The sequence below is a fragment of the Myxocyprinus asiaticus genome, chromosome 45 (genome assembly GCF_019703515.2).
Source record: "Myxocyprinus asiaticus isolate MX2 ecotype Aquarium Trade chromosome 45, UBuf_Myxa_2, whole genome shotgun sequence".
NCBI classification, from domain to species: Eukaryota; Metazoa; Chordata; class Actinopteri; order Cypriniformes; family Catostomidae; genus Myxocyprinus; species Myxocyprinus asiaticus.
The window spans coordinates 19,892,316-19,910,773 of NC_059388.1; the positions used below are offsets into that span (position 1 = coordinate 19,892,316).

General features: G+C 37.5%; 1 protein-coding gene across 2 annotated transcripts in view; it reads left to right on the top strand.

The window, feature by feature from the left end:
- The first annotated feature begins 527 nt into the window (after positions 1–527).
- LOC127434957 (glutamate receptor-interacting protein 1-like) overlaps positions 528–18,458 on the top strand; it is a 388,121-nt gene continuing 370,190 nt past the window's right edge. The window contains exon 1 of one of the 2 annotated variants that reach the window (XM_051688013.1): positions 528–755. Coding sequence is in view for 1 of the 2 variants with exons in the window: in XM_051688014.1 (XP_051543974.1) it covers positions 701–755 (55 nt within the window). In the remaining variant the exon portion in view is untranslated. The remainder of the gene's footprint in view (positions 756–18,458) is intronic. The other variant, XM_051688014.1, reaches the window with a different exon arrangement.

The window sequence follows — 18,458 nt, forward strand, 5'->3', positions numbered from 1 at the left end:
CGATTCATTAAAGTTTGAGTTCACCACAGTAGGCTCTCGAAACCCACTCACCAAGAGACTACTAAAGGTTCAACGGTAAACTGCAGCACAATTACTGTAGGTGGACTCGTGCTTGCTGCAATGAGTGACGAACAACAACGGGGCAGAAAACCAAATAGATTATTAATGCACTTTTGGAAACTGCAAACCTTGTTTAAGATATGAGTTTTTCACAGATATGAATCACATTCCTAATTGATTTACATCACACCCGCATCGTTGAGCAAATGTAAGCTATAAGATGTCAATGAAGGAGACCACACACTCTCACTGGAATAGACCATCAGCCCACTAAAGGCAATTACACCTCAATTAGGCTACACGAAAAAACGGTGGAGTTACGTTTACATTTGCACTATGGCTGCTTTAATGTGATGAAATAATGAAACAATTCTAGACTCGCGGGGAGAGGAAGAGGGAAACTCTCTCTTTTGTAGTAGTGGGCACCTTCCCGTTTGTGTGTCTGCTGTGCTCACACCCCCCGCTCAGCTCAGCCCAGCTCTACTCTACAACGAGGCTGAGGGAGACACGGCGTTGAATTACACAGGCGGCCAGTGTATAAAGGGACGAGGCGTGGGGAAATGCACGCGGAGGGAAGCGGCTGTGCCGTCAGTGAAATGCGCCTGAGATTTAGCCCCTGAATGCACACGACGCCACCGAAATGCCGGGCTGGAAGAAAAATATCCCCGCTTGTCTACAAGCCGACCAGGAAGGAGGTATGAAAAGCTCTGGTTTAGTAGTTTTGCATGCGCTGTGTGTTTCGGCGGCGTGTTCGCGTGCAAGTTGCGCTCGATTCTATTTATTGTTATGCATTCGCGCGCTGTTTTTTTTTTTTATATTTTTTTTTACATTGGGACTGTTAGTGTTTGGAACGTTCGGTGCTTCATTGTATCAACTTTGTTTCCACGCGGTTCAGCAAGTGGTCTCGATGAATTGAGCCCTATACCGCGCCCGACTCGAAGGAATTCCGTAGTAATGCACTTGTTCTGCCGGGTATCCTCCCTGAAATCGAATTAGTAAAGGCTTTATCTGTTCACTTTCCCCCTTTATCAAAAATTCGGTTCTGCATTGGGAGGTATTGTCAAGACAGCCCTTATATATAATATATATATGTGTGTGTGTGTGTGTGTGTGTGTGTATAATATATATATATATAATATTAGTAGCCTACATAGTGTTGTGTATATACTCGTGTTAATAATGTTGCCTACAGTCATGACATTTACTTCGCTTCCACTTGGCTGGGCTAAAAAACCATGTGCATCCGATGTTTGACAGTTAATTTTACATGTGTTAAACGCTTTTATAACACGATTGGAATATAGTCATTTTACTAGCGCTTTAATTATATATTTGTCACGTGCAGTTCTGTAGGGTTATCATTTTGCTTTAAAAGTCCCTATAGCCGCGGGGCATGAATTGCAGCCCGCTATCTGTTGTTATCGTATTTAACGCAAGCAGAGTAAATAATTGTGATAACAATGGATATTTTCTGTATCCTCGCGCACGCCTTGTCGCTATTGGTCAAAATACAGCGACAGAATTTCCGAACGATTCAGCACCCAATGAAATTTTATCCATCTCAGCCATGCATGTTGAGTTGAACAGGTCTGAACGGTCAGCGGGAGGAAGTCAGTTGCTCTTGCCCATAGCAAACACACTGACTAGGCACTACAAAGATCATATATTGAATCAAATCAAAGCAGTGTGGAATGATCGTATTTCAGAAGACAGTGGACTAGATTTACACACGTGGAATAAAGAATATAATTTGTCACTCTCCTTATAGAGCATCACTTACTCATGGCAAATGTTGATGCTATGTAGTTAAAAAAAAAAAAAAAAAAAAAATTTGTACCAAGTGCTTTGGTTGATCTTCAGAAAGGGCTGTCTTCTCTAAAGCAGTAGTACTGATGTTTGTGAGGTTCTGCTTTCTTTGAAAGGAAAGTGAATTATTCGGTATAATCACAGACCATGACCACATGTGATGAATCTTTGTAGGTAAGGTGAATGGATTGCATTTTCTCTGTCAGCTGAATATTGTGGCAAGGATGTAACCAAAATATTCAAGATTGGGCAATCCAAATGTAAAAGTTTAAGAATCAGTAATTGACAAATCCGTATTGATATACCACTATTCTGAATATTGGGTGGAATTGGAGGGCTTTTCTCAAGTTCATATTCTTCGTGTGTGCTTTTTATGTGCACAGTTGTGAAGTTCTGGTATGTTAATGTGAAAAGATCTTGTGTAGAATGGAGTATTTAAGGTTATGTGGGTTTAATATTTGCTTCCACCATCTTGGATAAATGAAACAATTCACTTGTTGTGTTTATTAAACATGAACATTTGGACATGAGGTGCGTCCAAAACTGCACACTTCTGCACTATTCTATGTAATTTTGAAGTGTAAGAAGTGCGAGTAGTACGTTAACACTGAAAATGCAACAAAGTGTTTTGAGTACCTGGATGATGCACTTCTTCAACTGTCAAAATGGAGTATGGAATGTTGGACAGTTCATGCATTCAGTGCTTGTGGCTTGCTGTATGTAGCGGAAGGGGCAGAGTTACCTGGCTGCAATGCTGGTGTGTCCAAACAATTGTAAATAATGGAAAATGCAGCAACAAGAAGAACTTAAGTGAAGACAGGATCTTACAAATGTAAGATCAGTGCTTTACCATCACCCCACGCTGTGTATATACACTTAATGAGCACTTTATTAGGAACACTATGTCCCTTAAAAAGTGCCCAATGTGGTCTTCTGCTTTTGTAGCCCATTCACCTCAAGGTTCGACATGTGGTGCATTCTGAGATGCTAGCCTGCTCACTAAAATTGTACAAATTGGTTATCTGAGTTACTGTAGCCTTTCTGTCAGCTCAAACCAGTCTGGCTATTCTCTGTTGAATTCTCTCATCAAGGCATTTCCATCTGTAGAACAGCTGCTCATTGGATGGTTTTTTTTTTGTTTGTTTTTTTTTGGCACCTTTCGGAGTAAACTAGAGACTGTTATGCTTGAAAATCCCAGGAGATCAGCAGTTACAGAAATACTCAGACCAGCCCATCTGGCACCAACAATCATGCCACGGTCAATCACTGAGAAAACATTTTTCTCCCATTCTGATGGTTGATGTGATCATTAACTGAAGCTCCTGACCTGTATCTGCATGATTTTATGCACTGTACTGCTGCCACATGATTGGCGGATTAGATAATCGCAAGAATAAGTAGTTTTACAAGTGTTCCTAATAAAGTGCTCAATGCGTGTATGTACGTTCTTTGAGATACAAGTGTTGAACTGAGGTTGGCTAACACGCTAAAGCTAGCCGCATCTCTGCAGTATCATGGATGCATTCACCTTAGGTCTGGTCTTGCTACACGAGACTAGTCTAACAGCATGCCACTATATGCAAAGGCAAATCCTATACGTGGCATTAGTGCCATCTTCAGCATGCTAGACCTGGTGAGATGCTGCCTTGCTGCCTTGCAATGTGGCATGCAGTTGGGTTTGAGGGATCCAACGGAGGCCGTGTGAGCCTCCTCATACAAAGTGGGAATATTGCTGGAAGCTGTGGATGATTCTGTGTCCTTGGATCGGTGCAGAATTGCTATGTTTTTATTTTGTTTTAATATTGTTTGCAAGCCTCCACCTCCTCCTCCTGTGTGTCTTTGTATTGAATGGATAGAGAGATCTGGGACATAGAGGGAAATGCTTTGTATGTCTCTGAGATACAGATTCTCTTGTGCATCGCAGGACTGCAGTTGTTTGGAACAAAAGGTGTACATTTTTACCATTACCTTGTTTTACCCTGTTGTTAAAGGGAAAGTTCACACAAAAAGGAAAATTGTCATTTTCTCAACCTCATTTGTTGTTCCAAACAGGCATTACTTTTTTTTCCCATGGTGAAACATAAATGGAGATGTTAGGCAGTATGTTAGTCTCAGTCACCATTAATTTTCATAGCTTCTTTTTTACATCATCATATCCCTTTAATGCCCATGTCTTGGTTGTACAGGTGTCTTTGCCATTGCACCTAGCAACAATGTCATCTAGAGTTGGATAAAATGCTTTTCATCGTATGAGCTAATCAGATTATTTAACCAAGTTTCAGGCCTTGCTGATGCTTCAAAAAAGACTATTCATTTTACAAAAAGGATAACACAATATTATAGCAATCAGAAAAACGGCACTTAAAATAAGATGCATTGTGTCATTAAGACCAGCTCAAACAGGTCAAATCTTCTTGCAGTGTTTCCCTCAACATATTTATTATATGCTTATCATTTTGCAGTCATACTTTAGTATACATAACATGATACATTTCTCAAGCATTTTGTGGTACTGTGCCTCCTGTATTGTAAAGATCACCCTGCTGCTGAATGCTGATTTCTTTATACAGTCATTTGATTTGATAAAGTCTCTTTTGCACAGATTTATTTAATTAGTTCTCATTGTGTTTTTATGTTTGGAAGGATCAGGCTTTTTTTTTGTGATCCTTCTAAAGACTCTCCCGGGCGTCATTTGCCCATATGCCACAAAATCTTGCTAGTCTTTCAGCATTTGGTGTGGAATGGCCATATGTGTTACATTTAAACAGAAATGAGTCAGTAATCAAGACCGTACAAACATGCAGCAAAAACAGGATGACATGTATCATTGTCCTTGTATCTCATTTAGTTTTGAATGGAGAATGAAAGCTGGGGGAGTGGAGGAATCACATTTTGTGCATTCAAACCTGCTTTTCACAACAGCATTTGTCCTTGTGATTTCCTCTGTCTAGAATGATAAATCAAAATGACATGGTAAAATTTGAACCTTGAAAGAGGGTCATTTATTGCCCACATCTTCATTGGAATAAGATGTACTACTGTATGCTGGTCAACCTACATTTTGGTCTTCCGTTCATGTCTTCCATGCAGGACAGAAAGTTTGGAATAGCTTTTTTTGAGGTTATATAGACTTCATTTTGTTGTATTAAAGGTGATGTGTAGGGGTGGGCAATATGACCAAAATCTTATATTATGGTATAAGTAATTGTATATCTGAAGGCAAACATGGCTGGTTTATTTCCTAATATCTAACATCATTCAAACAGAATTTTATTAAGGGGATGATGTGTAGTTTAAAAAAAACCTGCATGACACACAGTTGTTGTCGCTTGACACATTAAGCTGTTTTCCTCTTCAGTGTTGGTTAGAATATCGGGCTTTCAAGCCATTTGAGATGTTTGATTTCCTCTATAGCGTTTTAAGGTAAAAAAACTCAAGAATTCAAATGGGTCACGTAACTTTTGTGGTTTGTGCCACGATATCAAGAGTAACCGGATCGAGTATCACGATTGATCCCGCTCTGCGCTCTTCTTTCTCTGGAGCACAAATGGGAAGCCTGCTGGACTCATCCAGACATTGTGCGCCACAATCTGTGAAACAAAGCTGCGTGTGTCAGAAGAGAAGCATATTTAGAATACGAGATACATTTTATTTAATTTGCTTCGATGGATGAATGTAATTGAATCTCCATCTTCTCATTTACAGGGATTTGTGGAACCTGCAGCCGCTCGGTGTTCCATTTTTCTTACAGAATGTGTACCGAGAATAGAATAATGTACACATTTCTTGCCAAACAGTGGCGATTTCGTGTAACCGAATTCTATTCCGGTTGTCAAATTCCTACTGGTTTACCATGTCTACCGGTATATCACCCACCCCTAGTGATGTGTGTAATTTTCTCAATGTTAAAATAGTTCCTCATATTCAAGCTTAACATCCTGTAACTTTTAATGTTTTGTTTGCTTGCAGAATTATGGCCACAAAACATCTTCAGAACTTCTCAAGAATTGCTTTTTTGTGGACTACTGTGCTTTTTTTGTATTTTATAAAATGAACCTTTCTGAGAAGTTTCTTAGAGGTTTGTCACTGTCAGCAGTATGGAGGGTAATAACCTCTCAGGTCATGATGGAAACATTACATGTCCAAGTCAAGTTTTTGAACGATTGATTTTGAAAATAAAATAAATTGCTTTTCATTTTTATTTTTTTATGTTCCAAAATTGCTGTTAAGCTCCAATGTCATTTGTAGTAGCAGCAAGTACAAACATGTCTCAGTTCACAAAGATAACATGGCTTTGTGGATTGTAAGATACCTTTTGCTGAGGGCAAAAAAGGTGTGTTAGTTTCCAACAAATAGACTTTCCACACATGTTGGTGAAGACTGTCTAGATCTGTGAGATTCTGTTGATCCAATGTCAGCCAAGGAACTTTTTTGCCTCTGCTTGCTCACGGATGTCATTGCAACACGTTATTCTCAATTTATTTAGCCACTATCTCTGTCTACGCTAGTACTGTCCAGAAACACAAGACCGTGTAACCTTGAATCTGTAGGAACCACAGTGCTTTGACATTCAGCAGGGATTTGCAACATCGTGATTCAACCTAAGGCTGTGGAACGTACACTGGACCTCTGACCTGTTGGGGTCATGGTAAGTTTCCTGATTAGGACAGTGCTAACATTGTTCCCATGGGCATTAGATTTCAGTGACATACAAGGTCAAGTTTAACATGTGCATTTGCTTTTTGTGTGTCTGTGTGTTTGCAATATTCAACAGACCTTGACATTCAGGTTTTTGGATTCACGAGAGGGTCTACCCATCAACACTGCCACTATCAACCCATCAGTGACCCCCACCCTTAAAAATAACTCCCTCTCCACCCATTAAGGTAGTTTGAAAAGCTTGCCACCATGTGGAATATGCAAAGGCACATTCAGTTGATACTAATTGGACCCCGCCGTTCCTCCCCGATGTAGGATCAATAGATTGAGATTAATGGTGTGACGTTTCATCATGCAACATGGAATAAAACGTACAACCTTGTAAACTCTAAAGAGCCTCAGGAGAGGCCGCAGAGGCCATAGATCAACATAGAAGCTTGATTTTACTACCATGATGAAGTTTTCTCTTACTTTCTAATTATAGGCAGAACTATACCCACTGAGGAACATTGGTGAGAGCATCACGCAAGATCACAGCTAAATTTTCTGCTATATCCTAACAATTCTTGATGGATAAGATCAAGTCCTGCCTAGTTTATTTTATTTTTTTGAATATCCTGTTTCAGTCAGAAAAGTGTCACATTAGTGCAGATGCTTTTTTTTTGTTGTTGTTGAGAATTTTTTTTTTAAAGATTGAGTTTGAATTCTTATTTGTTTTTTTTAGTTTTTTTTTTTTTAGCATTTGTAGGCTTTAGTATAATTCTGTACACTGTTCACACAATTTCAGATGATAACATGATATTTTAAGTATTGAGTCACACTTTTTTTAAGTCCTGCTGATGGACGTGCGTGTTCTGTTGATGACCTTTGATTAGCATGTTGTTCAGCACACTTTTGCAGCATTAGATAACAGATCTGATTTATCAGTGCAGGTGAGATAATGAGTTCCCTCTGCTGTGATTGTGAGCGTATAGTATGACAGAGGGCTGGATGCTGCAATCAGGTGTTTCGCCCCAGGGTAAGCTATTTATCTCAATACCAAGTCATCAAGGGAGGAAGAGGCAAAGGAAGGTGATTAGCTGATTGTTTTCTCCTTTACTGTCTTATGACAGCCTGAGTCCTTGAGTCTTGTGTGTAAAATTCTTGGAGGCCTTTGCACAATTCACCAATAAACCTGCATAAATAAGCTGAATTTGTCATTGTGAAATAGGGTGGGAGTAGAGTCCCTAAAAATAAATGTCAGCCTCTTTTGTGCATCCTTTAAAGGTTAACTGTGATTTTTATGAAATTGTTTATATATGTATGTGTGTGTGTATATATATATATATATATATATATATATATATATATATATATATATATATTTTTTTTTTTTTTTTGTCCAAACATGTTATCTTTGCCACACTCACATCTACCATTGTTTGGACGAACATTTAGCCCCGCCGCAAACTCGGGCATTAGTTGAGCCTGAAGATGACATGTTGGACCAATAAAACCTGTTGTCACCATAGACATTGAAGGGTATAAAAAGCATAATAGAACACATTCAAGCCTGAATATGAGGTTTCAACCTTAACTGAAACAAACAGCTCTGTTTTGAAAGGACCACAGTGCGTAGACATTTACGGATGTTGACTTGCTAAAGGCTTATCTACAGTTACCACATTAGACTTTGATAGAAATTACTTTAACCTTTTGAAAACATCACACTTCACCTTTAAATGAACTCCTACGCTTTTGGAGAAGAGTTCACATGGAGTTTTATGCCCTCACACAAGACTCTTGTAGTAGCTACACTGCTTTAATTCTCATGTGCTGGTTTAATTTCACATGACCCTGTATGGGTGGAGTGACACACAAAGTCACAAAGGTAGTCTTTCTCCTCTGTTACTCCCAAATCAAGTAGAAGCTCTTTTGTACTGGCACAATTGACAGTTCAAACAACTATTGATTTTGTACTGGATGTCATTGAGATGGGAGGTATTTCTCTGTGATCCTATCTCCTGCAAGTGTGTAGGAAGCATACCACTCATGCATTAAGAGCACATGAGTAATTGCCTGCCAGGATGCCATGTCTTGCCACCCAGCACAAATTGGGCTACAGATCAATATATGTCTTGAAGTGGAAGAGGTTCCCTTGGTCATAAATACAGATAAAGCTGGAAATATCAGGGAATTTTAAAATTGTGTATAATTGTCTTTTCCAGGGAAATTAAATCTTAATTCATGGAAATTTCAGTAGTTGAATATAAATGTTTAAATAGTTTAAAATATCGGCTAGATATCTAGAACCAGTATTGCTTTTGTGTTGATTGCAAGCAATATTATATCCGATTTGGTCAAAAATGGGAACCCTGAAGACAATGAAGAGTTTGGACTATCTCCTTGAGTTTCCGTAAGCATTTTTGTTAATTAAATTTTATATGAACATAGTGTGAAATGCAGGTTCCCATTTAACCTTGCATAACACATTGTATGTGCTATTATATTGTGTATTTTCATGTCCCAAGAAACTTAAATTGTACTTATGAAGTCAGGCTCCCCTGAGCCAATTTAGCTGGAGCTGTACGAAAAGAGAATTCATGACCTGTTCCCGCTCAAGGACTAGTCTTTTGCTGAAAGTCGATTGCTGAAAGAGTGTTATGCATCAAAGCGCACAAAAGCGGGATGCTGCTTGTCCATCACTTGTTACTACCTCTTTTCTTTCAAAGTCACCATCCTTTTCTTTCTACCATGCTAACTTGTGACACAATAGAAAACTGAAGGAGAACCAAGGCCCAACAGGAGGCTCCAATTTAAAATGCTGCTTCCAGTGGTCTTCATATTGAGCAGCACTGTTATTTTCTCCGCCTATGGCGACTGGGGCTCTGCGATGCTGTTGGATGTGGTACATCCTGAACTTTTGTGGTTATCAGATGGAGATGATTCAGACAGTGCCAAGAAGCGTGCACACAGATCCTTGCGTGGGTACTCTTAATTACAGGTTAACAGAAGTGTGACAGCCATTGTTATTGGTATTGTCATTAAATCTGAGTGATCTCTTCCAAATGGAAGGGGCTTGTCATTTTTAACACAATACAAAAATGGAATAATGGGAAATGCGGGCTCTGTGAGGAACAGTTGAAGGAGAATCTGACAAAATAAAAGGCAACTTTGAGTTTTCCAGCAAACCTGTTACTAATGTTCATACTTGCCTGGGAAATTGAATAAATAAGGTCCTTTTCAATGGTTTATTGTTATTAGTTGTAGTTGTTAAACCAAGTAATGAATTAATTTCATCCTGAATGGCAAAATTTATCCCAAATAGCTTTGTCTCTGGGAGATGGGTTGCTTTGGATTTTGTTAGTTTTTGTTTTGGATTAAAAAAAATTCTTACTGGGTCTACGTTACTCTGAGTCTGAAGCTCTGTGACTTTGCTGACTACTGCCTACTAAGGCAGCAACCATCAAACCACATGGAACCTCATAAGTACCTGGTCTGGAATGAAGACGCTCAAGAGAAACTTGATTCACAGGGTTGAAAAATGTTGATGGCCGAAAAGTCATTTCGGAGACAAGGCAAGTTATCATATTTTGATGAAAGATTAGGAAGACAAACATTCTTTCCTTTGGAATAATGTGCATTGGTGAATCATTCACAAAAAGAACACTGATATGCATTTAGTAAATGATTTCATGTTGACTTTAAAATGCTGTCTGTGTAGTTAAAATTAGAGGTAGACCGATATATCAGTTTTACAGATTAATCGGTGCCGATAGTTGCTTTTTGGAACTATTGGTTATTGGCAAACATACAGTATATAGTTGCATTGCAATGAAGGCAAGTCTCTCATTTTAAAATAAGCGTCCCCAGTGTATTATGGGCTTGTTTATAGTTAAGTCCCACATTATACACCAAATCTTATTTTTTTCTGGTTATTATTGGGATTTTGGTTGCACAATGCACAGCTTTTAGAATTTTATTTAATTTATAAAATTATCGGCCAATTAATCATTATCAGCCTTTTGCACCACCTTAGTTATCGTATCTGCAAAATCCACTAACGGTCGACGACTTCTACTAAAAATGTCAGTACTTTTAATGAAAGAATTAATCTGGTAAAAATATGGTAACTGGTTATAAAGTATAAATATATTGATATACATATATAACAAGCGTACATGGAATTTTTCAGTAAAATGTTTTTTTGGACGTAAAATATGATTTTAATGTATAATTAACGGTAAAAATTGTTTAACAAGAGAATACATGTAGGTACTTGTACAGTAAACTTTTGTTAAAATAACAGTGAAAAACAATTTATTTAATACTGCAAACGGCAGTGAACTGTAAAATATTGGCATTCCTGGAATGCCTGAAACATGGTTTTTATTTTTTACAGTGATTTTCTGGCAACCACAGCTGCCAGTATTTAGCAGTACATTTTTTTTTTTTTTTTTTTTTTTTTTTTTAACTGTGCAGTGTCACTAGGTTTTGGAACAGAGCTAGAGTGTTGAAGGTTGTCCTTGTTGAGTGAACCTGATAAAGCTGTTATGTTCTGCTAAGTAGTAATACATATTGACACGTCCACTAACGGCAGGGAACTAAATTGCTTGGGAAAGGAAGAAGTGATGTGCCTGAAGGACTTAACAAGCCTAAGGAATACCTTCACTTGAAGACAGTTTACAAAAAAAATCTATATTTGCACGCAGTTCAGGACTCTGTCAAATGCGCTACATAGTTCAGTCTTGCCATTACATCTCATTATAGTCCTTCATGCATGTATAAGCAGCTTGTGTTCTCATCTTCAGTTGGTATGAATTCACATTCATTCCAGCTGCACAATATAATGGTTTTTTAACCCACATCTTTTTATCTCTAGAAGGTGACTGTGCACGCTGAACAGAGGCACTTGTCTCTTGAAACCAGGCGAGATGGTAACATGAGGGGACAGCTTGCGACAAGGAGGTTGCAGATGTCTTTTAAAGGAAACAAATGTAGATCAGAAAAAAAAAGCAGAGAAAGAGAGTGCGTTTGTGCATTTTCATTCAGTTTGGCAGACAGACTAAATGTAAAGACCCCATAAAATCAAAATAAATAAAAGACATGCACATTTAAAATGTGTAGTCTCCTCTTTGGGAAAATTTACCAAAAATATTGATGACTCATGTTTAGGGATGTCGCAATTTTTACGGTTTCACTAACCATGATTACAAATGTCATGATTAATGTAACCAAAAGAATTTAGAATTTACAGTTAACCCTTTAAAAGATTTTAAAAAATTGTTTTTAAAGATTTCCTGTTTCAGTTACATACATAAAAATTTAAAGGCTTAAAAAAAAAAAAAAAAAAAAAACGAGGGTCAAGTGATTGGTATCATTGTAAAGAAAACTTTTCACATTTTTATGATATAGACTGATATATACTAAGATTCTCAGCCTGGGGGGGGCCTGGGTAGCTCAGTGAGTACTGACGCTGACTACCACCCCTGGAGTCACAAGTTCGAATCCAGGGTGTGCAGAGTGACTCCAGCCAGGTCTCCTAAGCAACCAAATTGGCCCGGTTGCTAGGGAGGGTAGAGTCACTGGGGGTAACCTCCTCGTGGTCATGATTAGTGGTACTAGCTCTCAGTGGGGCGCATGGTAAGTTGTGCGTAGCTGGCGGAGAGTAGTATGAGCCTTCACTGTTTCTGTCTTGTTTTCCATTTAAAATTGTCTAAAAATCCTTAAAACAAGATGCATTTACTTGAGAAGCAACATATAAGATATTTCGACTTGCTTTAAGAGAATGTATTTAAATAGAAGTGTATTTTGAATGTAAGTGTATTTTTTCACTTGGTTATACTTCTGCGAGTGCAGTAAAGACAAAATATACTTTATATTCAAGATCTGTCCTCTAAAAGCAAGTCTAAATATCATATATGCTGCTTCTCAGGTGAATGCATCTTTTTTTTTTTTTTTTTATTTTAGATATTTTAAAATATTTGTAATATTATATTCAACATTTTCAGATAACAATTTTTTCTTCTGCAGTATAGCTGCTAAAGAAAATGTATGTTGTTTTTAAAGGAGTTTTGGATATTTATATTGGAAAACAAGCCAAAACATAAACAAATTGTTGCAGTGTATAATGGGGCAAAGACTGCCCTCTCTCACCTCTCTGTTCACTTCAATACATCTTTATCCCACAAAAAAAACAAACTCTCTCTTATTAATAAAGCTACGTATTGCCAATTTTCTTCACAATAAAAAATGCACAATTAAATATATTATGATTCAGTAAGTCGTGAGCCATCACGTTATAATCTTGCTGCATTAAGAGTGTGCCTCAGCCAGGTGCAGTTTCACTCTATCTCCTTAGATCGGGACACTTTGCGCAGAAGAGGCACTGACCGCACAGAGAAATGGCAGTTTCTGTGTTGGTAGTTATTTACATGATCTGCTCCATATTATTTTAACTTTAATAAAGCTATAACACATTAACTATAACTGCATTTAAGATGTAACGCAGGGTGTTTCCTTTAAAGACGCTCGACATGCAAGTTTTGCTTCAGCAGCGCGGCAGCTCCAGCTCCACAACGAGAGTGCTTCTGTATTTACTTATTTTGTATTTTTGCATTGTCATTCCCTCATACTTTGCGATCTACATCACCTGAAGCTGTTTGGAAAGTTTAGAGTGCAACTGGACTGTGAGCTGTGTAATTCTTCCTCTCCTCAGTCAGGCGCGAACTGCAGTGCTGCTCTTCTGCATCATTATTGGAGTTAAGGAAATTTGTCTTTTTTTTTTTTTTTTTTTTTTTAATTGTCGATGTTGTCAAATGTCGAATAATCGTTTCAGCCTAGTTCAGTGCAATTTTTTTTTATTTTTTTTAATAAATTATCAAAACGGAACATTTCTGATTTGTCTGCAAATTTCAAAGCACTTGTTCAGTTTTAGTCATAATGTCTACATGCATTGTAAAGTAGAGCTTCTAAGCTTTCAAACGATACCTATTTTGTGTTTGTCAAGACTGTAGTTGTTACTATTTTGATGATTATATTTGTTTCTCGCCGGCGGGCCCACCCGAGCTTAAAGGGTTAGAAACCGGAAAATATTTTATATACACTTGGCAAAACTTAACACTTCAATGAGGACAAGTGAAAATCTCTTGCACTTGTGCCTGGCTTAGTGCACCTGTTACTATGGTGTCTGCGTGGTGCTTGGCCAGGTATCATGGACTGAATGTCAACTTTCAATTGTAAAACTGAGGTGAGGTGTTGTGGAGAGATTAAAAGTCAGTATTTTTATGGAGTGTGTTGGCGATTTATTATTTTTGTATTATATATTATTTTTTATTTTTTTTAAATGATGGGGTGTCTGACAGACAACTGATTGCTTAAAAAAAAATTGATGCCATGAATTACATGTTATTACATTACATGTTAAAGTGACTCCCAGCACTCTGGTTACGTTGAAGCGCATCATTCTGTGGCCGGGATGCGCATAAGCAGTGTTGTGCCCTTGGTGTGTCTCTTATTATATACCAACTATACCACCTATATACCAATTCATTTTTGTGTATTTATCAATTTGTAGGGCTTCTATATATTCCTAAGAATGTCTACTAACATGTACAATTGTGATATCATATTACCTTTTTTTGTCTCAGTTCTGTTGCATAGTAAGAAAATACAAATATAGAGAAAGTACAAATAATCATAAAACCGGTAAACCGCGATGTTTTTTTTTTTTTTTTTTTTCCTCCAGAATGTTAAACCAAAACTGACTGTAGCATGTATTAAATCATGGTTAATGGGTATGATGTAATTAAAGCCTATTGGGTATTTAAAAAAGGGACAAGCCCTTTAATATATACCCACCCAAATTTCCTTTTTTTAATAGAAAACTGTCCTTGTCGAATGATTTCATGGGGTCTTTCAAATGGTTATTTTTAGTTAATGATTTAATATAGGCATCATCTCCGGTTGCGTTCCTTTTACAAGCTATTCAGTTTGGTTTGCATTTAATATTGTATACATTTTCAGAGTTTTGCCTGCAGGCATTCCCACATGTATGCATTTAACAATCACTTCCATTTCATAAGAACACCACCTATGCAAATGCACACATCACATTGTGCTTAAACAAGCCATATGACTGTTGAATTACCATATTTTCCTAACACCTAAGTACCGTGAATGCAGTGTAATTTGTCATCATGCATCTGTGGAAGTGTGTGTGTGTGTGTGTGTGTGTGTGTGTGTGTGTGTGTGTGTGTGTGTGTGTGTGTGTGTGTGTGTGTGTGTGTGTGTGTGTGTGTGTGTGTGTGTGTGTGTGTGTTACATCAAATATGCCCTTGTGCCCCCTAGTAAAATGCATGTTGCACTTAAGCACACTTTTGCAAACAGCATAATTATGATAGCTTTTGATTATTGGGCATTGCCCTTATGTCAACCGTGTGATGGATTGTAAATCGCAGTGTTATGTTAGGGTCAGTCAGCATCGACGCAGCACAGTGGCCTGTCTTTCTCCTCCTGTAGCATAAACCACACTCGCTGAATCTGGATCAGTCAGATATTAATTATGATGGATGCTTATTGGGTGCAGAGCATCATAGTATGAGCTGGCCACTGTGCTGGAAGTGTGAGAAAGGATGCCTGAAGTTGTTGTCAGCAGGGCATGGGTGAGATGAAGAGCTTGCTTGCCTGCCAAGAGCGGACTGCTCAATATTGATCACCAGATATTGCAGACATCATCTTGGCCCAGGATTTGTGATGGCTGGTGGTAGTTTTTCTTCCCTTGCACCAGCACTGCTTTAAGTTTGTAATCTGCCATGGAAACTGATGGAGTGATCAGGGAAGATTTTTAGGCTAATAGGGCATAAGTGTTTTTCTCCAAACCAAAAAAAAAACAAAAAAACCTTCAGAATTACAATATTGTTGAATGAGCTTTTATTTAAAGCTGATGTGCGTAATTTCTACTCCTAGTGTCACCAAAAGAATCGCAAAAAGTAATTGTTTTTAAAAAGGTTTTCCGAACAGGTGTAACCTACTGACATGCACCTGATTTCTTTTGTAAAAATGTAAAAAAATATACAGGGCAAAGGGTTTGCATAGTACACCAGCTGCATTTCATGCACACAAAAGCATTAAAAGCAACTCTGAGTGCATTAATGTTGTCTTTCCCAGGTGATGACTCAAGTCGAAACGGTAATGGTCCACTGAGATTGTAGGGGCATTAGCTGTGTTAATGCCACATTGATGTAACCATGGCTTCTCTATGGTGAGTCATTACTTGTTCTGTGGGTGTTGGATATTTCTGTCACATGACATTGACACTATGCATGGTCATAGGACTTCTTTAACATCTAGAATTAGCTTAGCAGTGTAACCCTTTTTGCCAGGTAAATTGTGAAAAAATACCTGCTATAAAACTGTATTTTGCATTTGTTTATTAAAAATATGGAATGGAATTATTTAGCTGTTTTCCCCTTGCATATCCGTGCAAACTGCACCTGTCATAAAAACATGAAGGCACATTTTGATTTTGATCCTCATATTTCATTCTGGTGGCTTAATGTGAGGAATATTGCACATATGTTTTACCACATGTACATCTGGAGAAAAAAAAAAAAAACCTCTAGGCATCCTAGATAAACTTATGATGGTACATTTTCTATGGAGGTAACAGTTAATAGAAAATGTGCATGTCACAACAGATGTTTTCTTTAGTAGATTGTTTGATTTGAATCCTGTCATTTTATATCAGCTAGGGTCAGATTATAATTTTTTTTTTCTCATTTGATTTATAGCATAGATTTTCTCTCCAGTTCCTAATAAAGTTATCTGCCACATTTTTATTTACTCGCCAGAGCCATTTTTACTCATTTTGTGCAGAGCGAGTGTTAATGTTTTTTTTTTTATTTTTTATTTTTTTTATTTTTGAGCTTAGCCATTAGCCTGGCAAACAGTGCAACAATGATTTAATTGCTGATTAAAGTACATTTTCATTAATGCCAATCCACACGGGATGCTTTTTGAGCTTGCAACACGAGTATGAACCGTACTCTTCTACACATTCTAAGCTTTCATCCCACCATGGTTCTACATAAAATGCACATCACAAAACAGTAGCCTAAAACCACAAACGAACAAAGCTGTCTCTACCTCATCTGCACACTGCAATGTCAGCTGACCTCTACTAACTCTCTGCACTGGGCTTCTGCACCCCTCCCCCCCGCCTTCACTGTTCTGTACACCAGGGTGCAGTCCTTTTTGAGAGATGCTGATGTCAGGATTTAGCACATTCCTGCCACTGGATTACTAAGACTCTGACACTTTGCGTATCTCTTCCAGTCTGTGTCTGTTTCTTTTGTGTGTGTGTGTATGTACTGTGCATATACAGTTATATACAGACCTGTGCATATAATTACATGGTTGGCCCATCATAAGGCTCTGCTTATGGTTGCTCAAGACCGCATGCATGAAAACATCAATATTTAATCATGGCAGTCACTTTATGGTTTCACATACGCAAATTACAATTTCTCCAGTTAAAGACTGTTTACGGTAGCTTATTTATTGCCCAGAGTGAGTGATGCCTGACAGCCAACAGGGGGATGCAGGATGACGATTCTCTGTCTATAATTATTCATCAGGAGAGAAAATGCTGACATAAGCCTCTGTTGCCTTTCTGCAAATTGACAAGCGCTTAAGCAAGAAAAGGAATTTGTAAAGACGCCTAATGGAAATAAAGTGCCTGTTTAGACCATATTTCTTCCTCTCCCTTAATGCATCTCATATCACTTTATTTCCAACACATTGAAATGGAATAAAAACAGCTCTGTCACATCACTCAGTAGCTTCATGCTATGTCCTCCACAGATGTGTTGAGGTCTGAAAATGTCTGTGGCAGGGTTGATACCAAAATTTCAGTAGTCTGTACCGATACTAGTAAAATTTCACAGTTCTCGATACTAATTTTGATACTGCAAAAAATAGGTCACATGCTATTTAACACACTCCTTTAACCTATTTAACAAAATTTAAATGTATCCATGTAAATAATAAATTAAAGTGAGAAAAGTGTTTCTCAATTAAGTAAACATTGCTTCCCTTTTTTTATGTAGGACCCTATGAAATCCGTTTTAGTTTTTTTTTTTTTTAAATGCCACCCCACCCCAATTCTGCACTTTCCATTCCATGTTTTAAAGTTTAATTCAGTTTCATAATTTAAAATGGTGTCTAACCAAATTCATTCATAAAACTGTAATCCAATGAAAACAGAACAATTACTTTCAACATACTATTGCATTTTTTTTAATCAAATGAAGTGCTTCACTAAAGATCCTCACAGCATAATCTAAAACACGATATTGATCTTATTTTTGTCAAATAAATTTCTGCACATTAAAAATTGAAAACATTGGTGAAAACTTCTATTCAGTATGTACTGCACTCTTGTGAGATATTGCTTATGTAATTTATTAATATTACAGTAAATATTACAATATACTATACAGTATTAATATGTCTGTAGCAATTTCTTCAATTTTATGATATCCTTTTGTGTTTTAATAATCACACTAGGACTTATCACGATATAAATTTAATGTCCATTTCAGTGTAAAAGGACATTTAACAGGGCTGCACAATTAATCGTATTTTAAATGCGATCACTGTTTCTGCCTCTCGTGGTTAACCCTTGTGCGTCAATAAAACAAAGTTACTCAGAGGTCCTTCGAGGACAAAAATGTCCATGTCAAAAAACTGCCATAATAATATTATATAGTAATATTATTTTCCACTTTCACTGACCTGGATTTTATAACCAACGTCAGTCCTGATCATGACTACCAAATATTCATTCATTTTCAGGATTTTGACCCTTTAAATGCCAGTTTGTTTACATTATGCCACTGTTGTTTTTTTACACGCATTTTTCAATACACATAAAAAACACACTCTGACATCCA